The sequence below is a fragment of the Sus scrofa genome, chromosome 6 (genome assembly GCF_000003025.6).
Source record: "Sus scrofa isolate TJ Tabasco breed Duroc chromosome 6, Sscrofa11.1, whole genome shotgun sequence".
Taxonomy (NCBI): domain Eukaryota; kingdom Metazoa; phylum Chordata; class Mammalia; order Artiodactyla; family Suidae; genus Sus; species Sus scrofa.
The window spans coordinates 92,297,477-92,323,533 of record NC_010448.4 but is presented as its reverse complement, the minus strand read 5'-3'; the positions used below and the strand labels follow the sequence as shown (position 1 = coordinate 92,323,533).

At 55.7% G+C, this 26,057-nt stretch overlaps 1 protein-coding gene across 8 annotated transcripts; it reads right to left on the bottom strand.

Annotated features, from left to right (window-relative positions):
- Positions 840–25,542, bottom strand: MAP7D1 (MAP7 domain containing 1). Of its 8 annotated transcripts, none has more exons than XM_021095927.1 (18): positions 24,311–25,542; positions 10,793–11,143; positions 10,531–10,599; positions 9,181–9,344; positions 8,396–8,501; positions 6,434–6,544; positions 5,146–5,268; positions 4,883–5,049; positions 4,633–4,781; positions 3,537–3,865; positions 3,067–3,244; positions 2,843–2,981; positions 2,633–2,737; positions 2,332–2,385; positions 2,080–2,125; positions 1,901–1,997; positions 1,595–1,788; positions 840–1,433 (listed from the first exon to the last, which is right to left on the bottom strand). In XM_021095927.1, the coding sequence occupies exons 1-18, from the start codon at positions 24,354–24,356 to the stop codon at positions 1,423–1,425; spliced, it is 2,439 nt and encodes an 812-aa protein (XP_020951586.1). In that variant the 5' UTR covers positions 24,357–25,542; the 3' UTR covers positions 840–1,422. The 8 variants fall into 8 exon arrangements, with proteins under 8 accessions (XP_020951586.1, XP_005665286.1, XP_013854600.1 ...); XM_005665229.3 differs by having other exon boundaries at positions 2,080–2,122; positions 8,387–8,501; positions 24,311–24,749; XM_013999146.2 differs by having other exon boundaries at positions 4,883–5,268; positions 8,387–8,501; positions 24,311–24,712.

The window sequence follows — 26,057 nt, the reverse complement described above, 5'->3', positions numbered from 1 at the left end:
GGCTGGCTCCCACGTGATATTTTTCTTTCAGTAGTGAAGGAGCCTTTCAGAGAAACCACAGGAAGTTTTTCTTTGATTTTTTTTTTTTTTCTTTTCTTTTTAGAGCCACACCCACAGCATATGAAGGTTCCCAGGCTAGGGGATGAACTGGAGTTGCAGCCACTGGCCTACACCACAGCCACAGCAATGCCAGATCCAAGCCTCGTCTTTGACCTACGCCACAGCTCAGAGCAATGCTGGATCTTTAACCCACTGAGGGAGGCCAGGGATCGAAGCTGCGTCCTCATGGATACTAGTCAGATTCATTTCTGCTGAGCTACGATGGGAACCCCAGGAAGCCTTTCTTTGTATCTGCTGGCTGCAAGTATATTATGTACCCACACCTAAACCAATCACTTGCAAGGGACATGGGACCATCATTTTGGGTTCATTATAATCATGATTCACCCCTGGACTTAGGATCCACCTCTGCTGAAGCACAGGGTGGGGTCCAGGAGGAAGAAAGCCACCTGAACAGAATCAGGATTCTGTATGGGATGAAGAAGGGGCATCTCAGTGCTTATGATGCTCACCTGCTAGACTGTCAACTCCAGGAGAACAGAGACTGTGTCTTTTTCTTACTACTGGATCCCCAGCACAGAGCTCCCTGCCTGGTACAGAGCGGATGTAACTATTTCTGTTAAATGAACACATGAATGAATGACAAAATGGAAAAGCACAGGCAGGATGTCTAGGGCTGGTACCAGCTATGGATGGTTATCCCTAGGTCCTGGCTCCTCAAGTTCTTCTGGGAACTCAAGAGGCCACTGTCCCCAACCAGCCCCAGGGATAGACAGGACTGGCAGAATTATTCTCACTTTATTTCTGGAGAAATTTGATCGGATGCAATAACACTGATTCCAGGCGAGGGCAGGGGGCACGGGTACCCCTAAAGCAACCAGTATCCTGTGGCCCAAGGTGCCCCCATCCCCAGACCTGGGTTCCCCCTCAGATACAGTTAAATAGAGGGAGGAAGATCTCCCCAGGGAGTCTTGGGAGGGTCTGCCTCCTGCACCCGCCCCCTCCACGCAGAGGAGTCTGAGCACGAGCTATTTACAGTATTCACATCCACTGTACCCCGCCCAAACCAAGGCAAATACTACAGGTGGCCCTTCCCCATGGGAGGAGGCCAGAGAGGCTGTGAGTGTATGTGTGTGTATGCGGGTGTCCGCGCGTGTGAGCACACGAATGCACTGAGGGGCAGGGTCTGGCTCCAGCCAAAGAGACATCAGTCTATAAGGTGCAGATTAAAAATAACAGAGAGGACCCAACCCCCAGGGGCCCAGGCCACTTCCGGCTTTGTTCTGTCTCTTTCTCTTCCAGACATCCTGGCAGATGATGCAGAGGAGCCCTCATAGCTGTGCCTGGATCCAAGGCAACCCCTTAAAGGACTTCTGGAGAGAAAGCAGGAGGGGAAAGAGTCAGGGGAAGCCATGCCCCAAGCCCAGTGTGAGAGGGCCTCTGGCAGAGCTAGGAGAAGAGAGGACAGGACTGAGGAGGCCGGGGAGGGCTGCTGGGAGGTACGGACGTGGGTCCAGGAGACAGGGAGCCCTACCTGTGACCTGGGGAGGCTGCACCACTGCTTTCTTGAGGAAGGCCTCTGCCTCTGGGAAGGGCAGGAGAGCCTCTGGCGTTCGGCCCAGACTCTTGTCCCCAGAGGGCCCCTTAGGGGAGAAGCCATTCTCCTGGTGCGCTGGGAGAGGCTGCAGGCCGTTCACCAGGGACCCTGGCGACTCCTTGTTTGGCAGGCTGTGGATGCAGGGGCCAACGTTCAGGCACCTTCCAGGACAGGACAGGCCCCCCACAGCTCCAGGTTGACCCTGCCTCCCTGCTCAGGGCCCCTGGGGTTGGGAGCTGGTACCTCCACTGAGGCTCCTGGGGGACCAGCTCCTCTTTCTGTACAGCCTCCTTCTGCAGCCCTGAGGGTCGAGCCTCCATGGCTTTCACAGGGTCTATCACTGGGAAGAAAGAGCCATCAGTTAGGCGCTGGTGAGAGAATGAGGAGCAAAGGGGAGGGAGACAAGGGAAGCGGGCCTTTACCTGGGCTGGAATTGTTGGTCTTGGCCTCCTTTCTGTCCTGCTTCTGCTTTAAAGAGGAAGAGCAGTCAGGCTCAAGGGGCTATCTGGCCCCACCCCAATGAGCTGCAAAATTCTTCTCTTCCCAACCCAGACCCTGAGCAGCCTCCCAGCAGGCCCCTCTGATGGCCTCCTTCCTCCACGCCTACGCCCTCCCCCAACCTCCTTTCCTCACCCGACCTCCACTCCCAACACTGCTCTTAGGGGCATCCTGACCTTGGTTTCAGCAGCTTCTGACTTTCGAGTCCTCTTCATGATCTCCTCCAGGCGCTGTGTGTAGACCCACAGCAGTTAGATCTCCCACCAGCCAGCCCCGGTCCCAAGTCTCAGGGTCTTCCAGCTCACACCAACCCTTTCCAGGCCCAGGAACCAGACCTCGACCCAACCCCTTCTGGTTCTGCCCTCTACAAGTCCATGGCGAGGCCCTAACCTTAACTCCACTAACTAAGCAGGGACCCACCCAGAAGGTGGTCCCGCCCACCAGCGCCCACCCTGCGCCGCCTGCAGTTCAGCAAACCTTTTTGCGCTCTTGCCGCTCTTGCTCCTCCCGCTGGAAGTGCTTCTCCCGCTCCAGACGCTGCCGCTCCGCTTCCTCTCGGGATCGAGCTTCGGCCTCCTCTTTCTGCCAAAGACCCGCGAGTGAGCTCTAGGCATGAGGCTTGCGATCTCTCCGGGCCAGCCCCCGACCCGCCACCAGGAGGCGCCCGCGCCCCGCCCCGTGGGGCACCTGCTTCTGCAGTCGCTCCTGCTCCTCCTGCTCGGCTTGCGCCTTCTCCCGGGCCTCCTGCTCCTCCCGCCTCCGGGCCTCCGCTTCCCGCTCTGCCCGGGCCTCGGCCTCCCGAGCCAGCTGCTCCTCTCGCAATCGTCTGGAGGACAGAGGGTACTCAGGCTGATCCCCACCTTCTTCTCCAGCCCCTGTAAAGGCCCCCTCAGTCCCGAGGGCGTGCTCACTTGTCCCTTTCCGCCTGCAGTCTCCGCTCCTGTTCCTCGCGCTCCCGCTGCTCCCGGGCCTGGCGCCGCTTCTCAGCCAGGAGCCGAGTGGCCTCTTCGCGGTCTGTGGTGCCAGCCATGGGTTTGCTAGGGGTCACCGGGGGAGCAGGGGCTGGGGGTGAGGTCAAGACAGCGGTATCTGGAGTGGGATCCAGGACCAGTAATCAGACACACCAGTCACAAGCATCTCCATCACCCCGGCATGCTCCGTGCCTCCTGAACTTTAAGGCAGGAGCCCCACCCACCCAACTTCTGCCATGGACTCTGAGTAGTGAGGTCCTTCTCTCTAGCAGAAGCCTCCTCTTGCTGTCTCCCAACACGCGATCCCAGGCGTGGGATCTCTGCTGCCCACACCCTGTCCACCTCCCCCTCACAGGAAAAGTGGGCTTCTCCACCCTGCCCACCTTTTGGCCTCCTCTCTCCATGCCCACCTGCAGGGATCTCCGCTGTGGGCTGCTCCTTCTGGGGTTGGGCTGGGGTGGGTGAGGGCACAGGCGAGGGTGCTGGTGAGGCTGGGGCTGCAGGCTCCTTCTCGTCACTGGCCTTGCCTTTGTTCTGGTTCTTATCCTCGGGCCCCACCACACTGGGGCTCTCCTTTGCCTCATCCTTCCTCCGAACCCGCCCCTTGGGTGATGCAGTGGTGCCTCGGGGGGATGGTGGTTTTGGGGGCAGAGCATGACCTGGCCCTGGGCTGAGGCAGGGAGAGGCAGGCCTGTGCCAGGATGTGGAGGGAGAGGATGGCCGGGCCTTGGATTTGGGACTGAGAGAAAAGGGAAGAGTTAGACCTTGAGGGCACAGAGTGTCCACACACAGATGTACACACTCTGAGCATGTCAATTCCCCAGGGAAGTGTCCTCCCCAGGCTAGGTCAGCATCCCCACCTTATATGCTCTCAAAGAACCATATAATCTCCTTTCAAAGCATATATCCTAGTTCATAATCACATATTCAAGTATGATGCTTTGATTAATGTGTTTCCCCAATAGCCAGTAAGATTAATGAGTAAGTACAGGCCTGATTTGGCTCACGGAAGTGTCCTCAGAACCCAGAATAGTGCTTGGAAGGACCACCCACTGTGGTCCAGCAGGTGTATGTTGAGTGCTTACCAGATGCCAGACACCATTCTAGGTGTTAGGATACTTCAGTAATCAAAACACTCCAGAGTTCCCATTGTGGCTCAGTGGGTTAAGACCCCGCCTAGTATCCATGAGGATGCGGGTTTGTTCCCTGGCCTCGCTCAGTGGGTTAAGGACCTGGTGTTGCCACAAGCTCTGGTGTAGATCGAAGATGCAGCTCAGATCTGGTGTTGCTGTGGCTGTGATGTAGGCCAGCAGCTGCAGCTCTGATTCAACCCCTAGCCTGGGAATTTCCATATGCTGCAGATATGGCCCTAAAAAAAAAAAAAAAATCTGCCCTCAAGGGGCTTTCATTCTAGAGGTGTGGTGCCCAAGGCATATTTATGAGTGGACGGATAGGTGGCTGTCTGGCCTGGCCATCATCAGGCCCCATCCAACTGTCTGGACCCACCTGACGTCGGCGTTGCCGGCAGAAAGGCGAGGTCGCAGGCGGGGAGAGGCAGGCAGTGACTGGCGCTTCTTGAGGCTGCGCTCCCGGGCCAGGGCACTCTTCTCCTTCTCGTTTTCTCGTTCCTTGTCTTTTTTCTCCTTTTTCTGCACCTGGTGAGGCAGGGAAAGGAGAGCGAAGAAGGAGACCAGAGGTCAATGGTGCCGACGCTCCCTGGGCTGGGCTCCCTGTCCCCACTTGTGTGGCTACTCACCAGTGAGGTCTCTGGCCTCAGGCGGCCTGGGGCGGGACTGCCCCCGGCGCTGGCCTTGCGGCGCTCCCCTCGCTCCCCCGCAGGGACGCAGCGGTGCCCGCTTCGGGGGGCGCTGCACAGAGGTGTCAGGGGGCTGGCGGAGGCTGAGCGTGGGCACACGGGCACGGCTGCGGAGGGATGAGTGCGGTCGGGGCGTGGCCCATTCGCCAGGCTGGCCCCTGCCCCGCCCCTCGCGGGGGCTCTCCCAGGGCTGCCGCCCCTACCCTGGTCCCGGCCGTTTCGGGGCAGTGTGACTGCACTGCGACTCCGTGCCAGGAAGGAGAGGGTGGGCGTCATCAGACGGTCCACGATGCTGCTCTCCCATGCGCTCAGCTGCAGGCTGCGATCTAGAAAGAGAATGCCCGGGAGTGGGGGTTACCGCAGGGCTGCAGTGGGCAGGCAGAGGCATGGGACCGGGCAGGTACCATCCCCACGCCGAGCCCAAGGAGCCTACCCCAGGAGGACTCGCCCCCAAGCACAGGGGCTACACTTCTCCACCCTGGGGTCTGACCGCTGCTGCAGACCCAGGCAACAAGACACTTCCCAGGGCAACGTCCTGCATGGCTTCAGGGGACTACCGCTCTTCCCAGGTGACAGGGCTGTGCACCGTGAGTATCCATAAGAGCCACCCAGGCATGGTGGCTGACCCAATGCCCACTGTAGGGCCCTGCTCCTCCTACTCTCAGAGGGCTGGCCTGGCGAGGCATGCCCCCAGGAGTTTGGGACAGTGAGGGTCCTTGTACTCCTCTGACTGAGAAGCCCAGCTTTGGGGCGGCTCATGCCAGGAGAGGCTGCTAGGGGGCGTGGCTGCCCTGGGCCACCCTGCTTTGTCCCCTCAGCTGCTGGGTTATTTTTAGGCTTCAGTCAGGTGGGGTTGGTGCAGCAGCTGATTTGGTTGCCAGGCAACGGAGCAACCAAATAAAAGCAGGAGAAACTTATAAATAACTCCTACCATGGCCCCTTCACATGTGAGCACCAGGGCATGGTGGGAATGCAGGGGCTGTGCCACCCTGGTTAGCCACAGCTCTGGAACCAGCCAAGGCCATGACTGGGGGCCCTAAAGGCAGAGAAGGCAGGGCTGCATCAGAGTAAGAGGGCCCCTCCACACACAGCACCCGGACTAGTCTGGTACTCAGGGGCAAGGCCACCTGCCTAAGGCTGGTCTAGGCCTGCTGGCCAAGACTGGGGATGAGACTGCCTGCCCATTCCCACCCTCCAACCCCTCTCCCCACCTGCACACCTGCTCTTGAGGCCCCAGACAGGCTCTCTGCCTGCTGGGACACTGCCCTTTGTCTCTGTTTTCCTTCCCTACAGGGCACCCCTCTGTTCCCAGGGCCCAGACCCAAATGCCGGCTCCCCAGAGGGGTGCAGGGCCCCGGGAAGGATAGAGTAGGGATGGAGACCTGGGGTCTGTGAGGGCTCCTGGGACCTGGGGTTCTTGCTGCGCTCTGGAGGAGGCCTGGTAGGGGCTACAAGGAGCTCTGGAGGGAGGAGGGCTGGGCCTTCTCTTACTTCTACTGGGGGAGTTCCAGAGCGTGGCAGAGGACTTTGAGAGCCGCTTGTTGATTATAGAGTCCACGTGTTTGGGCAGGTTTACTGCCGACACGGAGCACCTGCTCCCACCTGGAGGGGAAAAGACACGGCATTAGGGCCGGGCCGGACGGGAGCCAGGGGGGGCACTGAGGCCTTCCATGCAGTATGCTCCGCCGGTAGGGTGGGAGAGGGAGGAGTGGGCAGGCTAGGAAGGGGAGGAGGGGGCAGACTTGGCTCTGGGAGGGGGTGGGGAGGTAGGTAACCAGAGATAATCTGGGTTGGGGGAGCCGATGGAAAAGGAACAGAGGAAGGAGATGGAGTAAAACTAGAGAAACTACAGCCTTCCTGGCCAGGAAGTCATTCCCTAGGGCTCGGCGCTGCGACCCCTCCCCCACAACGACCCCGCGTTGGCACCTGCTGACACTGCCCAGCCAAGGCGCTATGGCTGCAACACCCACATACTGGGACAAATGCAGAGACGTTCCCAAGCAGAAGAACCCACGGTCAAAGTCAACTCACACAAATCCATATATTCACAGGGACATACATATACATGCAGGCACGGGCATACAGAGTGACAGGTACATGCATACGTGTGTGCAGACATGCACAGATATAGAAACAAAAACACCAACAGAAAAAGATGCACACAGACACAAACACATTGAAGCAACTTCATCGTATTTGTAAGAGCTAGCGTTTGTTGGATGCTTACCATGTACCAGGCACTGTGCTGGGCACTACGCACGTTACCTCACTTGATCCTCCCAAACCTCTACCTACAACCTCAGAGGCAAGTACCACTGTTCCCCCCACTTTGCAGACGAAGAAAGTGAGAAAGCGAGAAGTCAGAGGTCACAGTGCAAATGCCAGAGCAGGGATCCTGACCGGATTCTGACTAACGTCGGAGTTCTCACGGAGGTACACAAGGCCACAGACGCACCAAGGCAAACACATGTTAAGACACACAACGCACAGATCCATGAGCATATACACCAAAAGATACACAAGGAGAAATACTGACTCTTGCCATTACATAAAGACATCCAAACACAGCAGTACATACATGCCAGTTAAAAGTCAGACCAAAATTTGGGCTGGCCCTATGTGAGCAAAGCTCAGAGACAAAAATCTACCTTCCAAGACAGGTAAATAAGGAGGTGATAGGTTCTTTAAATATCCAGTGTATGTAGGGCGTTAAAGTCCTCTTTTATGTGTCATCGGCTAATAGTAATTGACATGAGCAAAGAAGGCTAATCGAAAATGACAGATGTTTGGGAGTTCCCTTGCGGCTCAGTGGGTTAAGGACCCAGTGTTGTCACTGCAGCGGCTTGGATCACTGCTGTGGTGCAGGTTTGATCCCTGGCCTAGGAACTTCTACACACTGTGAGTGCAGCAAAAAATAAAAATAAATAAAATGAGAAGTTTTTTTTTTTCTTGCTTTTTAGGGTCGCCCCCGCGGCAGATGGAGGTTCCCAGGCTAGGGGTTGTCAAATCAGAGCTGTAGCCACTGGCCTACGCCACAGCAACAGCAACGCCAGATCCGAGCAGTGTCTGCGACCTATACCACAGCTCACGGCAACACCGGATCCTTAACTTAAACCACTGATTGAGGCCAGGGATCAAAACTGCATCCTTATGGGTGCTAGTTATGATTTGTTTCTGCTGAGCCACGAAGGGAACTCCAATGAGAGGTTTGAAGAGCAAACCAAATGAAGAGAGTCCACCTCTGACTTGACAGTGGAAATCCTTGGGAAGGACTTGATTTTACAGGCTTGGGTTTACAGATCATTCCAGAAGACGAAAGTCACATGAAGCAAGGCATACCTGCAGCAGGGAGCGGTCAGCTCCTAGCACTGAAGCTGCTCCCTTCCCCTACCTCTCAGGCCCCAGCCGCCCCCTCCCACCCCACAACCCCTCCAGCCCACTCACTGGTCTTACGTCCTGGGGAGCTGTGGTGCAGGGCCCCTGCCCAGGACCAGCGCTGCTGCCGGATTTCAGCCCACGTCTTTTTCACTGACCGCTGGATGGCTGCTTCATAGCGCTCCTGGTGGGGAGGGGTGGGGGAGAGGTCTGGGCTCAGCACTGCTCTTCCTACCTGGGAGAACGACTCCCCCCTCTCTGGGAACGGTGCCTCCCCATCCGGGAGAAGGTTTCCCTGACTCACGACAAGTAACCAAGGTTACGGAGTCCTCACTATGATTAAAGACAGTTTGCAACAGATCCCTTTCAACTCGTTCTTGGGGAGCTTTTCACTGTTCTTGACTCATTTCCTGAGTGTATGAGCTGTTTCTCTGAGGACGGGGTGGGGGTGGGACTCTCCCGGCCTGGGATGCCACTGGCACTGAGCCACTGGCACTGAGGGTCCTGATCTTGGGGCTGTGTTTGCTTTCAGCCCGAGGCCCCAGGCAGGGCCAGGCTGCGTTTTTCTTCCTTTTTCTTCATGGTGCTCTAGCCAAGGCTGTCCTAGCTCTGACTAGGAGCTCACTCAGCACACTCACACAGACACATCTCTGCACACCTACTCACAGGCACACACACACTCACAGCACTTGGTTACAGGTGCCCACCCAGGCACATACAGAACCAAACGGTCTGCAGTCCCCACAGGACACAGCTGCACACATGAACCCAGATGTGCATGCCCACTGAGTCAGCGTGCAGAAGTGTGCACACACACGCACACAGAGCCACACGTGCCTGGTCGGAAAGCGGCACAAGCGCACCTTGTTTTTCTCCAGCTTCTGCCGCTGCCGCTCCTCCAGGGCTGCCCGGCGTTGCTCGGCTTTGAGCCGCTGCTCCTCCAGACGCCGCCGGCGCTCCTGGAGCTGCTTCTCCCGCAGCGCCTTGGCCTTTTCCTCCTTCTCCAGCCACACCGCCTTCTTGGCCGCTGTAGGGAAAGGAGTCCCAGGGGGTGTGAGGGGTCCTGCCGCGCCCAGCCCGGCAGGAGTCTCCTCCCGAGCCCGGCCTGTTCCTCCCTCCTAGGCGGGTCTTCCGCCTGCCTGGTGGGGAGGGGCCTCTGCTCTCAGACTCCGCCCCCTCCAAATTGAAGGGCATCCTGAGGATGGGCTCGGGCTCAGGATGAGGGATTCCTTCAAGGGAGGCCTGTTTTTCCCTCTTTGGCTTCACAGTCTCTGGGCGCGCAAGGAGAGACAAACTTTTTTTGTTGTTGTTTTTTGGTATACAAACTCTTGAGCGCCAGGTCCCTGTCCGACTTCAGGGCCTCCAGGACAGATTTCCAAGTACCATGATTCAGGGTAGATGAGCCTTCTGAGTCTGAATCAGCTCCTCCCCTAGCTGTGTGGCTCAGGCAAAAGATTTCGTCTTTCTGAGCCTCTGTTTCCCCATCTTCAAAATGGGTAGAGGGGGAGTTCCCATTGTGGTGCAGCGAAAACGAATCTGACTAGTATCCATGAGGATGTGGGTTTGATCCCTGGCCCCACTCAATAGGTCGGGGATCCACTGTGAGCTGCAGTGTAGGTCACAGACGAGGCTCAGATCCCGTGTTGCTGTGGCTGTGGCGTAGGCCAGCAGCTGTAGCTCCGGTTTGACCCCTAGCCTGGGAACCTCCATATGCCGCAGGTGCAGCCCTAAAACAAAACAAAACAAAGCAAAAGAACAACAACAACAACAACAACAAAAACCCAAATGGGTAGAGAGAGGGTTAAGTGTGATAATGTAGTGCTCCTCTTAGCACAGTGCCCATGCTAAATGTTCCAGAAGAGTTCATGTTTCAATAGGATACTGATGGTATTGATGCTAAAGATGCCATTGCTTGGGAGTTCCCATCGTGGCTCAGTGGTTAACGAATCCAACTAGAAACCGTGGGGTTGCAGGTTCGATCCCTGGTCTTGCTCAGTGGGTTAAGGATGTGGCGTTGCCATGAGCTGTGGTGTAGGTTGCAGACTCTGCTCAGATCCCGTGTTGCTGTGGCTGTGGTGTAGGGCGGGAGCTACAGCTCTGACTAGACCCCTAGCCTGGGAACCTCCATGTGCCTTGGGAGCAGCCCTAGAAAAGGCAAAAAGATGACAAAAAAAAAAAAAAAAATGCCATTGCTGCTCTTCCCACACACTTACCCAGGTACTTGGCCCGTTCTTCCCGCCGCTCCTTTGCCAGTTTGTGTCTCTCCCCTGCCTTCTTTACATCTTAATAGAGAGAATAAGAAGGGATAGATCTAGGTCAGGAGGCTGCCCCTGCAAGGGGGAGTCAAACTCAGGGCCCTCCCCCCATGCCTCATCCCCATGCCTTTTCCCACCTCCTCCAGGGCCAAGGAGACTCCCTCTGGTGGCCTTATCCAGAGCTGGATCTGGGTCCAGGACTAGGGACAGCAACACATACCTTGCTTGGTGGGGGTGCTGTCGGAGGCTGGCACTGCCGTTGGCGATGGCTGGCTGCTCCTTCGAGGAGGCCTGGCATCCCGTGGGCCTGTGGCTGGAGGGGTCGGTCCCCTGCTCTTCACTTCTGAGAGAGGGGGCTCTTCTTGCTGGGAGGCTGGTTTAGGCCCAACCAGCCCGGGGGGGCTCTCTGGTTCCAGCGGGAGCTGCTTAGGGCTAGCAACATTCTTCATGGCAGGGGGGGTGTCTGGGGGAGTGTCGGGCACCAGGGCTGACATCGGTGGTGGCGGTGGTGGGGGGGAAGGATCACCTTCTGGAGAAGGTCTTGGCTCTGGCGGGGTCCTGGCTGCCACAGCTGGGAAACCAACACAAGAGAAGAAAGTCAAGTAGAACATCTGTGCCATCAGTTCAACAGGTAGCTCTCTCCCTTGTCCAGCTGATTTTCTTCTTCTTTTTTTTTGTTTTTAGGGCTGCACCTGTGGCATATGGAGGTTCCCAGGCTAGGGGTCCAATCCGAGCTGTAGCCTCTGGTTTACACCATAGGCACAGCAACTTGGGAGCTAAGCCATGTCTGTGACCTATAGCACAAATCACGGCAATGCTGGATCCTTAACCCACTGAGTGAGGCCAGGGATCGAACCTGTATCCTCATGGATGCCAGTACGGTTAGTTAACCACTGAGCCATGACGGGAACTCCCAGCTGATTTTCATTAATTCAAACATGTTTATCAAGTTCCTACTATGTGCCAGGCCCTGATCCAGGTATTAATGATGTAATGGTGAGAAATTGGCCATAGCCCCTGCCTGTGTGGAGCCCACACTCTAGTAGGACAGAGAAGACAAGTAGCTGGGCAATTATAGTACAGCCTAAGTACCACGTCTTGGGTAGCATGGCAGAGATGGTCAACCTGTATTTGAGGGGCTTCCACGCTGAGATCCAGGATGTGCTGGAGATGGCAAACCAAGCAGGAGAGCATTCTGCTAAGCGAGGAGCATTTGCCAAGGGGCAGAAGGGAGCAGGGTATATCAGAAAAACTAAGGAGAAGTTTATAGTAGTTATTAGAGCACCAAATGGTAATGATTGGTTTCCATGTCTGCCTCCCTCACCTTTTGGCTTTACCTTGGGGTTGCAGGGCCCAACCCAAGGCCTGGTGCTCAGGCAGTGCCACTGCACATGGGACTGGGCAGGGGGAGGGACATAAGCACTGGTGCCCCCAACAGTGAGTAGGCGACTGGCCACACCCCCCTCCTCATCTTTTGTCTTTCCCAACCACCGTCAGACTTTTCTCTCTCTCTTTTTTTTTTTTTTGGCCTTTTGTCTTTTTAGGGCCACACTTGCAGCATATGGAGGTTCCCAGGCTAAGGGTCCAATCGGAGCTGTGGCTGCCAGCCTATACCAGAGCCACAGCAATGCAGGATCCGAGCCGCGTCGGCGACCTACACCACAGCTCACAGCAACGCCTGATCCTTGACCCACTGAGCGAGGCCGGGATGCACTGAACCTGTGTTCTCATGGATGCTAGTCAGGTTCATTAACCACTGAGCCATGACAGGAACTCCCCGACTTTTTCTTTTAGACATTAATATTTTGGCACAGTGGGTTAAGTACCTGACTGCAATGACTCAGGTAGCTGCAAAGCCACAGGTTCAGTCCCTGGCCTGGAGTAGTGGAAAGGATCCTGTATTGCCACAGCTTGGCTTGGATTCAGTCCCTGGCCCAGGAACTTCCATATGCCACAAGTGTGATCATTAAAAAAAAAAAAAAAGTATTATTTCAGAGTTCGTGTAAAAGCCACCAGAGTGCAGAGTAAGGAAGCGCGTGATTGGGTGTATCCATGTCCACACTGCGAGCACGAATGTACCACAGGGCAACTGAAAGACAGGCTTTGGAGTCAGCCGGATGAAGGCCTGATTCTGACCTCACCACCCAAGACAGGACGAGAGGGCCTATTCCAGGGCAGGTCACCTTAGGGCAAGCTGTTCAACCTCTCTAAGCCTCAGTTTTCATCTCTGTAAAATGGGGTCTATGAGCCCAAGCCGGCAAGGATGTCAGTGAAGCGCCTGAAAGAGTATGTGTCAGAAACCTCACTTCCTTCTCTTTTCCTGTGGGTCTTATGAAGCTGCCAAAGAGAAGCCTCTGCATGCTGAGCCTTGGTGCCGTCTGCTGCTACCCTCTGGGCACTGAGGGGACCACTGGGGACACAGCCACTGACCTGGACTAAGAGATCAGGGCCAGGGTCCACAGAAAGGTCAATCTAAGGAGGCAATTTTTACTCTCACCAGGTGCCTCCACCACACAGGAACCCTGACACTCTCAGGAGGTGACAAATTCCCCATCCCTATGGGTGACAGCATGTATACAGGGAGAGAACATGCCCCAGCAGTTGGCTTTGGAACTCTGGGCACCTTTTTCAAGGAGACAGGTGTCCAGTAGTTGAATATAGGCTCTGAAGGCAGACTATTTGAATATCTGGCCTCCCCACTGTGTGAACTTGGGCTAGTTACAGACCTTCTCTGTGCCACAGCTCCTCTTCCATAAAATGCAAATAGCACCTATTTCATGGGATTATGATGAGTGTTAGTGACAACATTTACCACTAACACGTACATATTTCTTGAGAGCTTCCTATGTTGAAAGCATTTTACACATATTAGGAGTTCCCACTGTGGCACAGCAGGTTAAGGATCTGGCATTGCCACATCTGTGGCACAGATCACAGCTCGGATTCCCTGGCCTGGGAATTTGTATATGCCGTGGGTGCAGCCAAAAAAATTTTTTTTACACACCTTAGTTGTAATCCTTACTACACTACCTATGAAAGAGGCATATAAATATCTCTTCCAGATAGAGGAGGAAGGTAAAGCAAAAAGAGGTTAAAGTAACTTGAGGTCACTCAGCTGGTAAGTGAAGAAGCCTCGACTCGAACCCAGTGTTGGTCCCCAGAGCCTATGCTCTTACCCCTCACACCCTCCTGCCTCTGTTTAAGGCAGTATTAGGTAATTTGTGTTACACAATGAAATTGTCTGAGGCTCACACTATTTCCCCCGCATTCCTTCCCTTCCAGTTGCCTGGGGCTCCAAGGTGGAGCCCCAGCTAAGAACCTATGTCCCCAGTGGTCCCTCCCACTCTGCCAGCCTCTAGGCTCAGGACAATTCACCCAGCTCTCCCCATACCAGGTCCAGAAGGCTGCCTGGTCACGGCTAGTCTACTTCCCAGTTCCAGTGGACAGGAAAACTAGTGGCAACCATTTAGAGAATACTCACTATGGAACAAGAGCTAAACCGGGCCCTCGGTGTCCGCGCCCTGAACCTTCAAATGAGCTCCGAGAGGCAGAGATTCTCATCCCCATTGGTCAGATGGGACAATCAAAGTTGACCCCGCTAAGTGATCTGCCCAGGGTCATAGAACCAGCACATGGCAGAGGCAGGATTTGAACCCAGGACTGTCTGGGACTAAAAGGCCTAGAAGTGTGAGCACAAAGCTTGAAGGCTGAGGGTGAGGCCTGTTTACTGCCATTCTCCTAGCACCTGTGCGTGCTACAGGTGTTGCAAGGAAAACTGGTAGGCGGATGTTTGTCTACACCGAGGTAAATCACACCCACCAGGCAAGACGGTGAATCTCCAGCTAGCTCCCAACTAGCCATGTGAAGGAAGCCTGAGAGGAAGCAGAGGGAGGAGGCCTGGAAGGATCTGCACCTGGGCCTCTGATGCAGCCGGGTGGAAAGATCTTAGGTTTCAGAGTCAGACAGGCCTGAGTGGGGGATGTCAGTCAGCTCTGCTGAGGGACCCTGGGCAAGCCCTGAACCTGTCTGAGCCCCAGTTTTCTCACCGAGTTGCTGGGACCTATGGTGAGTAGGTACCTCGTTTCTGGCACCTGGCAAGAGTTCCATAAGCAGCACCTGCCAGAAAGAATCAGTCCACGTCACCCCCACTGCTCCATGACACTGCTCTTCTCAAGGTCACAAATGACTTCCACGGTGCTAAGTCAGCAGCCACTTCCTGGTCCTCGTCCTGCACTCGACACGGTCCTTCCCTCAATGCCCCTTGAACGCTTTCTTCAATTGGCTCTGAAGACAACACACTCTCCTGGTCTTCCTTCAGCTTGCTGGCTGTCACTCCTCAGGCTTCTTTGCTGGTCCCTCCTTAATTCCCTAACGTCTTAGCACCAGAGCGCCCCAGGGCTCAGGGGCAGACCTCATCTCTTTTCTGTCTACACATACTCCCTTGGTGACCTCATCCAGACTCACGGCTTTAAATACCACTGCTCTGCTGATGACGACCAAATTTGTATCTCTAGCCCAGGCCTCTCCCTTGAGTGCCAGTTTCGATCATGCAACTCCCTACTTAACACCCCTGCAGGTCTTAGTGATGCCCCAAATTCACCCTCCAAAACTGAGCTCCTGCTCTCTCCCCCCCAAACCCTACTCCTTCTCCAGTTCTCCCATCTCAGTCATTGGCAACCCAGTCCTTCCAGTTTCTTGGGCCCAAAGTCTTGGAGTCATTTTAGAATCGTTTATCTCATGCCTCCCATCTAATCTCTCAGTAAATCTTTTTGGCTCCATTGGCAAAATATATTCTGAATTCAATCCCTCCTATCTCCACTTCCACTATCTTGGTCCAGCCACTATCATCTCATAAAAAGACTTCCTGCTGCCATTCTTTGTCCCCCTTTGGTCTTTTCTCACCACAGCACCAGAATGATTCTGTTCAAGAATAAGTCAGGAATTCCCATTGTGGCTCAGTGGTAACACACCTGACTAGTGTCCATGAGGATGTGGGTTCGATCCCAGGCCTTGATCAGTGGGTTAAGGACCCGGCATTGCCATGAGCTGTGGTGTAGGTTGCAGATGTGGCTCGGATCTGGCATTGCTGTGGCTGTGGCACAGGCTGGCAGCTACAGCTCCAATTCCACCCCTAGCCTGGGAACTTCCATATGTCACAGATGCGACCCTAAAAAGCCAAAATAAAAATAATAATAATAATAATGATAAGTCAGGTCAAGTCGCTCCTCTGACAAAATCCTCCCAAGATGTTCCATCTCATGGGGAGGACAAACCAAAGGCATCACAGTGACCTCCAAGGCCCTTTGGGACCCTTGATCGTCGGCCCATTGAGTCTTGGGCCTCCTCTCCTCCTCCCCTTCTCCCCCTGCTCTGTCTCTTCCGGCCACTGTCCCTTATTTGTGCCAGGCACACTCCTGACTCGGGGCTTTGCCCTTGCTGTTCCCTCTGCCAGAATTCTCTGCCCCCGGGTCCTGCATGTCTCACTTCCTCACCTCTTCCAGGTCTTTACCTGAAGGTCACTTCTCAGTCAAGCCTCCCCTGACCTCCTCCATTTAAAACCACCAACTGCAGCTGAAGTTTCTCTCCTCTTTCCAAACTGTACTCTTTTTCCTTCCAACTCTATTTTTCTCTGTAAGCATCGGCACCATTTTAGCACTGTCTCCCACTGCCGGAAAATAATTTCCATGAGGGTACAAGTTTTTGTCTACTTTGTTAGCTGTTCTGTCTGAGGCCAACAGAGCCTGGCACATAGGTGCTCCACTGCTATTTGCTGAATGAATAAACCACTGAACCCCTGGCAGATATCATCAGCATCTCTCTTCCCTGGATGACTGCAAAGCCCCCCCCCCTCGCCGCAGTGCTCTATGTATTTCCACACTGGTCTACAGAGCAGCCAAAGGAATTGTTTCCAAATGCAAATGTGGCTGGCATAGGCTGCAGTCCCTGTCTCCCTCCCCTATTCCTCTTGGAGCCACTCCTCTGCTCCCCTGCTCCCCACTTGCTGTCTACACTCCAGCCATACTGACCTTTTAATTCTGATAGCCATGAGTGCTCCCTCTGCCGCAGGGCCCTTGCACATGCTCTCTCCTCTCCCTCTTTTCTTTAGTAACTCCCATTTACCCTTCAGATCTTAGCTTAGGCATCATTTCCTTGGGGAAGCCTTCTTGGAGCAGGATAAATTCCTTCCTTATGTATAGTCGTGGCTTCATTTGCCTCTTGTTTGGAGCATTGTGACTGTTACAATTTTAAACTTCCTTGTGTGGTTCTTTTGTTACTGTCAGCCTCGCCCTAGACTGAGGAAGCCCTACAAGGGCTGGGCCACGCCTGCTCTGCTCGCCACTGCATCGCCAGCAGCTCCCATGGTGCCCAGTACAAGGAGACAGTCACAAGTCACTGCTGAATGAGAATAAAGTGCTGTAGAAGGAAGCCACCCTCGCCTAAAGCAGGTGCACAGAGAAGGAGATTTTTTTTACTCTAATAAAGAGTAAATCCGTGTGGCAATTTATTGCAAAGGGATAAACCCTTGAAGGGAGGCAACACAACTCCATGTCAACTGCATCTGGCAGCTTCCTGGACGAAGGTACTCAGGTAGAAGTTAATAAAAGTAATAAATGAGCGTTGACTCCGGCAGTTCAACAAGAAAAACTCAAGCGGCAAGCAGCATGAGTTTGGAATGCTTCTCCTGAGCTGGCGGACTACTGACCCTGAATACAAATATTTTCCCCAGAATCATGCCAACCCTGATGAAATGTCATTGGGACAGTATTATTCGGACTAATTATGTTATGCCGAATTGTTTCTTTGGTTAATTATCTATCTGGCATGATTAAACCAATATCTGGTTATCCCCAATTCAATCATCAGATGTGATCTTTCAGCCACCTCACTCTGTTTTTTTCTTTTTTGGCCACCCAGCAGCATATAGAGTTCCTGGGCCAGGGATCAGAGCCGAGCCACAGTTGCAGCCTCCTACGCTGCAACTGTGGCAATGCTGGATCCTTAAACCCACTGTACCAGGCCAGGGATCAAAACTGGGCTCTGGTGCTGCAGAGACACTGCCGACCCCGCTGCGTCACGATGGGGACTTCAGCTGCTTCATTTTAGTTTATTTTTGTCCGTGTCAAATTGTGAGGTTTTTTAATCTACCAGAAGTATTTGTTAAGAACTGGATAAGAGACAGATAGTTTGTATTTATTTCTTGGCACAAAAAGCATTAGCAGGGCAAAGGTGCAGGAGCCAGCTGTAAGGTCAGTAAGTCCTATCTTCCCAAAAGCCCCAAGAGGGACTGCAGAAAGATCAGGGCCAAGTCTCTCTGAGGGCCTGTCACATGTCTCAGGGTGCTTACTCCTCATCTCCACCCTCCGGGAGCTGGCAGGCTTCTCCTCTTATCCCTTCCTCCTCCCACCCCAACAACTCCTCTCACAACACTGATAACTCAGTCTGCCTTTTTTGGCTGCCTGCTGCCCTTGCCCCTGGCAGTGGAGAGCTGGTGGAGAGAAGAGACTGGGTCTTTATTCGCTTTTACTTTTTTTCGGGGGGGGGGCACCAGAGGCATATGGAGGTTCTCAGGCTAGGGGTCAAATTGGAGCTGCAGCTGCCAGCCTACACCACAGCCACAGCAACACGGGATCTGAGCCCCATCTGCGATCTACACCACAGCTCGCGGCAACACCGGATCCCTGATCCACTGAGGGAGGCCAGGGGTCAAACCCATGTTCTCATGGATACTAGTTGGATTCACTTCCGCTGAGCCATGATGGGAAATCCCAAGACACTGGGTCCTAATCCTTCTTGCAGCCCAAAGCCTTATATAAGACCTGCCCAGCAAAGAATAGGAACTCTGTCTGTTTAATGAATATCTGGATGGATGGGTAGATGGATGGACAGATGCACTGTGGGCAACCTAGTAAAACCCCACGTTGCTCCAAAGCCTGGCCTCTCTCACCCCAAATGTCTTCACCGTATCAGAGCTTTGTGTGTGCTCTGCCAGCTCCTAAGCCCAGGAAGGGAAACAAAACTAACTTACTGAAGCCCCACAGAACTCCAGGCACTCTCCCTTATCTCGTCTGGTTCTTGTTACAGCCCCAAAAGGAAAGTGCCGTGGAGGGCCCCATTCCCCAGGTGAGAACACTTACTCAACAGGTTAAATGAACTGCTCACGTCAGTGTCAGAGGTAGGATTGGGCCCAAGCCTGTCTGATGACAAAACCCTTATGTCACACTGTTTCTGGTGGGTGTCACATCAGCCCTCCCCACGGCGCCTGTCTGTTCCCTGAAGAAGGAAGTGATTCAGTGGTGCCCCCAGGGAGGTTTCCCCCGTGAAGGTGAAGGGTACAGGTGGGGCAGGCAGGTCCTGAGCTCAGAGGGCAGGAATGCAGGGAAGGTAGGCTCCTGCCCTGGCTGGCCACCAGGAGGTAAGAAGTGGGGCACCTGAGCCTGGGTGGGGGCAAGTGGCCCTCCTCCAGGGGGCAGAGAAAGGGAGTGCCCAGGAGAGGGGGTGACAGACGGGGGAGCATGGGGAGGCAGAGGTCAGCACCTCCAGCCAGGGCCCTCCTGGCTCTTGCAGCAGCTCTTTAGGGGGCAGCACTGGACCAGACAAATGGAGACAGGGAGGCCGACACAGGGGCAAACACACACACACACACAGAGTACACACTGCAGACAGACAGTGACACCCAGACAATGTGGACAGAGAGACAATGGCCAGGGACAAGACACATTCTTTCCTCTCTCCCCTGTTACATACAGGAAGCTGACTTACTGGGATTCAGAAATCTAGACACACACACACAGAGCCAGGCCCACCCCCCCTCGGGCACAGACAAAGCCTCAGAGATTCATACAGCACTCAGAGACACCATGTCCCCATGTATTTATACAGCCTCACCCAGGTCACTTCGGGCCCGCCCCTCTGGGCACTCCTTTCCCTGGGTCCAGAGAAAGTCCAGTTAACAGCAGCAACAGCTAATGCTGGGTCAGGCACAGCTAAACGCCTTAACACTTTAGCCCTTTTCATCTTTGCCACAATCGTGTGAGGGAGATATCGTTACCCCACTTGACAAATGAGGAAATAGATTCAGAGAGACTAAGACACTTGCTTAAGTCACACAGCCGGTGAGCAGCAAAGCTGGGTTCAGGACCTGAATCAGGGGGACAGTCTGTACCTTCCCTTTGCTACCCAAAGGGGGCAGCCTCCTGGGCTTCCTCTCCCGGACAGATCTGGGCTGGGAGGATGGGGGTGGGCAGGAAGGACAAGTCTGGGAGATGCCTGGTTGTGGGGCTGGACAGAGGGGACCCTTAGTGGGCAGCATCGCTCGGGGTCTGACCAGAGCTGGGCCGGCGCTGAGAGGGAGTGAACTAGGAGAGGGGCTGCGTGCTCCAGCGGTCCTCTGAACCTGGGCCACAGGCCCTCTGCAGCAGGGTGTGGGGGCGAGGCCATGGGCCTCTGTGGGTGATAAGGCCGGGATCCCATCTGAGACTGCAGATCTGAGGAGCACTCTGGCCCGGCTGGCGGCCATTGTTCCCAGCCTCCAATCAGGAGCACCCACTTCCTGTTATTTTAGGCGGCAGGAAATGACCCCATCCCGCAGCCTGGGCCCTCCCTCAGCCCCAGCAGGGCTGCCCACACTGGGGCCTAGAAGCTGAGATCAGAGGCCCAGCCTTAGGCCAAGGCCTGAGGACGGCCCACTGGCTGAATTATCACCGCTGCTTGAGTCCAGGGCCTCCTTCCGGTCCGACTTACTCAGATACGAACCCTTCAGGATGCACTGGGGACCCAGGGCTCTGCTGGCTCTACCTCTGCCGGCCCGAGAAAAGATCACAGGGTCCCTAAGCCCAAGACGTCCACAGAAGACTAGTCATGCAAGCAGAGTGGGCCAGACTCTGTCACTAGCTGGCTTTGGTGCATAAGGCTGGACCTGGGTTGGAATCCTGCCTCTGCCACTACCTGGCTGTGTTTTACTTTGAGTTATGTCCCTCTCTGAGCCTCATCTATAAGATCAGGGTCATACTAGTCCCTACATGGGACAGTTTTGAGAATCAAATGAAACAATGCACAGGACATGCTAAGCACTATGCCTGGCACAGAGAAGGTCCTTAATAAATAGGAGTGGGAGATAAGCAGGTTCACCCAGGGGGGTCTATGCTTGGCTCAAATCTCCTCTTACAACTGGTGAAGAGCACTCAATACCAGGTTCTCTTAACCCTACCATGCTCTCTCACCTCCTCTTGGGGCAGAGCTGCAGCTGAGGGGTGAAGGAGGAGACACTGAAGGCTGTGCCCCGGAGTGCCAGGCAGAGCTGCCACCACCAACAAAGCTGCATTATCTGGGCCTGGCTTGTTGGCTGCCTCACTGGTCCCAAGGCCCAGTGGGGACCCAAGGACATGGTTCCCAGATGCCTGTGACCAAACTCCCTTCTCAGCCTTGGTCAGACCTGAGACCTGCCCTATGCCCTCAGGCGCCACCACCCCAGCCTGGGCTCTGCTTTGAGTTCTTTCCCTGCTCCCTCAGCCTGGCCCACCACCAGCTGATGCCCATCCCTGGGAGTGGGGTGGTGAACTGGCCTGGTGCCCCTTCCTCCTCATTTGCATATGCGTGACTGCACATTAGGGGCTCATTAAGGGCCTCATTACTGGGCCCACCAGCCTAAGAAGGGACAGAAGCTGTCGGTGGGAGCTGCCAGCCAGGCTGGCTGCTGTATGGAGAGACATGGCCCATCGTGCCAGCCTCACCAACATCTCCTCATCCGTTCAGGTCTACCTCAAATGCCTCCTGGGTGAGGTCTTCCCCAGGCAGAGCCCACTGACTGCTGTATCACCATGCCACCTGTGCCTCCCAGCAGTGGACACATCTGCTTTCCCCACTGGGTCCAGAGCTCCCTGAGGAGCTCTGATTCACTTCTCTGCCGATGGCACAGCCAGCTGGCACAAGGTGGGTATAAGTATGGGTGTGCTGGATAGTGGCACCCATCCCATGGGTCTCTCTCCCACTCCCACAGTGCCACTCCAAGTAAAGGGGCCCTCTGTTCCCAGATACATCTCGGCTCATGTTTGTCTAGAACCCACCTCCCCCTTGCTCTCTGGCCTACATTCACCTCTCGAAGTTCTTTTTTTTAATTATTATTTTTTTTGGCCGCACCTGCAGCACACGAAAGTTCATGGCCAGGGATTAAACTCACACTACAGCAGTGATCCAAGCCACTGCAAGACAATGCTGGATCCTTAACCCATTGTGCCACAAGGGAACTCCTACCTCTTGAAGTTCTAATTAATCCATACCACCTCCTCAGGCCTCTAAAGGAATTAAAAATAATAACAATAAAAATAAATAGCCTTTATTGAGCATTAACTATGTATCAGGGCCTCTCCTGAGTGTATTATGTGTTCCTCTAATTTAATGATCCCAATGTCTCTATGTCTCTATGTGTATAATTTCCAACATTACTGTCATATTATCGATGGGAAAATTTAACTAAGGTCACACAGTGCAAGTTATGAAGGGAGATTGAAACTGTTTGATTCCAGAGTCTACACTCTTAAGCAAACTGACACCCAATTCCTGCCCCTGCCTCCCCCACATTTTGTACCTTCCTGCTGGCACCAGTTCCAGTGAGCCTGACCACAATAATGGTGACAACACCGTACTGCGGGCTTCTGTGTGCCAGACTCCTGTAGCTCCATCATCTCTAACCCTCACATTAACCCAAAATGCTCCTTGTAGAAACTGTGGCCGGAGAAGGTAAGTCACTTGCTCCAGTCCACACTCATCCCCGACTCCATGCGGCCTCCTGTTAACGCTCCATGCAAAGGGAACTCAAAGAGAGCAAGGATCCTGTCATGTGTGCTCAGCGTCTCAGACCCATGCCCCCCACTCTCACAGGGCACATACAAGGGATACTGTCTTTACTCCCAGGAAGCCCTTGACTCATAGGGCCCCTTGTCACCTTCGACTTCTGTATAGGGACGGCCACCATCTGACCCAGATTCTCACGTAAGTCCATTCTGGCCCCTGTGTATAGAAGAGTCCGCCCAATCCAGGACCCCGTATGCAGGACCCACCCAGGCCCCTCAAGTATTCCACCCGTGCCCTCATATTCAGCCCCAATATCCGACTTATATGCCCTACTTGTAGACCAGCCACCTACCCCAGCCGTCATCTATGGCCCAGTAATCACCTCCATTCGGGCCCCGATGTACACACAGTGCCAGGGACCCTCAGCTGCAGAGGGCCAAAAAGCAGATGGAAGGGGCCCAGGCTAGGCCTCCCTGAATGTCCCCTCTCAGGCTCAGCAGGGCCAAAACAGACCCAAGTGCCATTGTTCCAGCACAGCCTCCAAACCTCCCAAACTACACCAGTCTGATAAGCTCCCCTCTGCGTCCGTCAGCTCCCATACCCACAGGGTCCCCCTGAAGCACCCACACTGGCATGGGGAGGAGCCCACCCACAGCCAAGCGGCTCCACCTTGTCCTGGGCTCTCCGCACCCATAGACACTGTTTCATCCTGGGCCTACACCCCAGGGGGCAGGGAGGTGACAGGGATTAGGCTCTAGGACTCTCTGGAGGTGTGGGGTTGGGGCCACCTCCCCCCTGAGTCAGTGGGAACAGAACTCGGGTCCTCAGTAATCATGCTCTTCCCTCCCTTTCCAGGAAGAAAGAGAAAGAGAAATCCCTCCCTCCAACCCCAGGCCCAACCAGAAACCTGTCCCCACCCCCTCATCAGCTGCTCCCAGATCCGAATGGGATTTGCAGAAGTCCCGGCACTGGTGGTTGGTGGGGTGAGGGGAGGAGAGAGGAGAGCTTTGAAGGGGGGGGGGGGGGGAGTGTGTGTGTGTGTGTGTGTGTGTGTGTGTGTGTGTGTCAAAAGAAGGTAGGTATCTGAGGCCTCAGGCTGAGGAATGATGTGGCAGGTCCCTGGAGTGCCGGCCTCGTACATTCTCCAGGGAAAGCCTCAGACCCAGAGAGGCTGAAAAGGAGGACGACAGGATGGACAGATTTACTTCTGGCCCCCTCCTCCCCAAATCGGACTGGGTGGGCTCCAGAGTAGGCCAGGCTGCAGGGGAATCAGCCCACTCCCCAGCTCCCGCCCTCGCCCCAAACAATGCCGCTTCCCCCTCCCCCTCGCCTTTATCCGGCGGGTTACTTGGCAGCCGCCGCTAGAGACCTCCCCCTCGCCTCCCCTCCCGGCCAGCCCTCTGCAGCAACAGGCCCTTTGCGCGGCAGCTGGAGGGATGGGGTGGGGGCGAGGTCTGGGCCAGGGCCTGGGCGTGGGGGGCGCCAGGGCCTAGGCTTCGGTATGCAAGGCTTCCGGCCTGAAAATCTGGACCCCCGACACACACATCCAGGCAGGGGTCACACGTGCCCATCAGGGATGGGGAGGGGGACAGACGCCCCACTCGGGAGAAGAAGATCTTCAAGGCCTGGGGTGGACTGGGAAGGTGGGTAGAGGCAGGGAAGCTGAGGTGACACTGGACGGGGGCAGAAGGGTCACCAGCAACTCCACAGCAGGGTCCCGGCGGACCCCGCCGCTCAGGCCTTCCCAGCGCCCGGGGTGGGGGAGGGGGCAGCTGTCAGAAGATGCGTCTGTGGCCCAGAGCCGCCGACGCCGCCACAGCCTTTATTTTTAAACTTCCAAGTGGTCAGAGGGCGCGGCGAGGGAGGGGTCCCCGCTGAGCGGGCCGGCCTCATCCTCGGCCTTCCCGAGGCCCCTAGATGCCCCTCTCCCATCTATCCTCTGGCATACCTGGGGGTGCGCCGGCACCCGGCTCCGAACGCGAGCCGCTCTCCATGGCTGCGGCGTTACGGCTGGGGGGGTATCTCGGGGGTCTCAGCGGCGACGGCGGCGGCGGCCGGCGGCCAAGATAGGGGTCCCGCGGCGCATCACGCCCGGCCCGGCCCGGCGGGCAACGATTCGGAGGTGGAGGGAGCTCCGGAGAAGGTCGAGGCTGACTCGGCTGGTGGCCTGCGGGCTCGGACTCGCCGGCCGCCCAGTGTCTGCCGGCTCCGGCCGCGATTCTGCTCCTTGCCAGTCGCCGGCCCAGTCCCGGCCGCGGCCCAACCCTATTGTACCGCCCGGGCTGGGCCTGGCCTCCCCGCCGGCGCGTACCAAGTGCGACGCGGGGAGAGCCGCCCCCGCAGCGCCGGAGCACTGAGCGGCCGCGCGCGCGCCCCGCCCCCGTCCTGGGGCGCGGGACCTCGAGCCTGGGGACGCCTCTAATGCGGGCTGCGGTGGAGGGGACGCCACGACACCCGGAGAACGCCCGTCCAGCTGCCTCCCCCGCGGCCGCGCGTTGGTATGCGCCGCAGCGTGAGCCGACTATGTAGGGAGCGCTTTGGTGACTCACCCGCCGCTGGGACTGAGGGGAGTAGGGGGGAGCCGGGATGGGAACCCCCAATCCCACCCTGGAGCCTGGGAGCTCCGGTTCTGGGGATCTCAGCGGCAGCTTCCAGTCTACATTCTCTCCCAAGCCCACCTCCAATAAATTCACCTGGGAACGTGGGGAGACCTGAAGGAGGGTCACAAGAAGCTCCCTAAAAGGGCTATGCTTTCTCTCCCCCGGTGATGGCTGGGGTGGGGAGAGGCCCGGGAACCTTTACGCCTGCCCTTCCTCCATCATCCCACAGTTGGTGTCTTCCCTGCTCCTCTGGGGTAATTACAGACCTGCACCACTGCTTTACCCAAGTCTCTAATCTTCTGGGTCTCTCCCGGCTCCAAACTGGGTGGTCCAGGCTCTGAACCACCCCCAGCCCCATCAGAGGACCCCTCCAGGTTCTCCGAAAGGATTTTTCTCCCCTGTGTCCTGTGGAAGGAGGCAATAAGTCCCTTCTGACTCCCCTCCCCCAAAGTAGTCCTATTTCCCAGGCCTGGGGAATCGATCCCCCAATCCCCTTGCTAGTGCCAGCTGAGGTGGGGCCTCAAGCCGAGTCAGGCCCAGCTTGAGCAGAGAGCTGGGAGCTTGCTGGGAAGGTGGATCGATGATGGTGCTGCAGGGATTGACAGAGGGGAGGAAGGAGGAGGCGCAGCTGGGCCCTGGCCACCCCATCCCTGCCCTTTGTCCTGACCTCCAGAAGGTCAGTTGTCTGGTTCTCCGTTGCCCAAAGATTAGGCCCAGCGATATGCTGTCCTCTGTCCCCCTCCCCTTTCCCGCCAGTGCCTCCTTTGAGCAGCTCCAGAGAGCAGCCATTTCAAGGCGGAGGGTTGGGAACAAAAGAGTCTGAGTCTCAGGCCACCTGGGAGCTGACTGTCCTGGGAGGAATGAGTAGTTGGGGGCCCGACCCTTCTTGGGAGGGCCCTGGAGGGAAAATACTACCTTCCCCAGTCCGAAAACATTAGCAAAGGATAATGATAGAAAGCCTGCAACTAGAGCTGGTCATCTTAAGCTACTGTCTTAACTTTTCTGAAACCCAGTTTGCTCACATAAAATCAGGAAGATAATTATATTGAGGGAACATGGGGTCGATGTAAAGGTGATTAAGGCAACGCAGATGAA

Excerpts from the sequence above, each read along its gene's own strand:
- MAP7D1 (XM_021095926.1), bottom strand. The coding sequence starts at position 14,679 with ATGGAACTCTTGCCAGGTGCCAGAAACGAGGTACCTACTCACCATAGG. Across the intron at positions 6,545-8,386 it reads CTCCCCAGGACGTAAGACCA|GTGGGAGCAGGTGCTCCGTG; the intron begins GTGAGTGGGCTG and ends TTTCCCCTCCAG. Across the intron at positions 5,269-6,433 it reads CTGGAACTCCCCCAGTAGAA|ATCGCAGCCTGCAGCTGAGC; the intron begins GTAAGAGAAGGC and ends TTCTCTTTCTAG.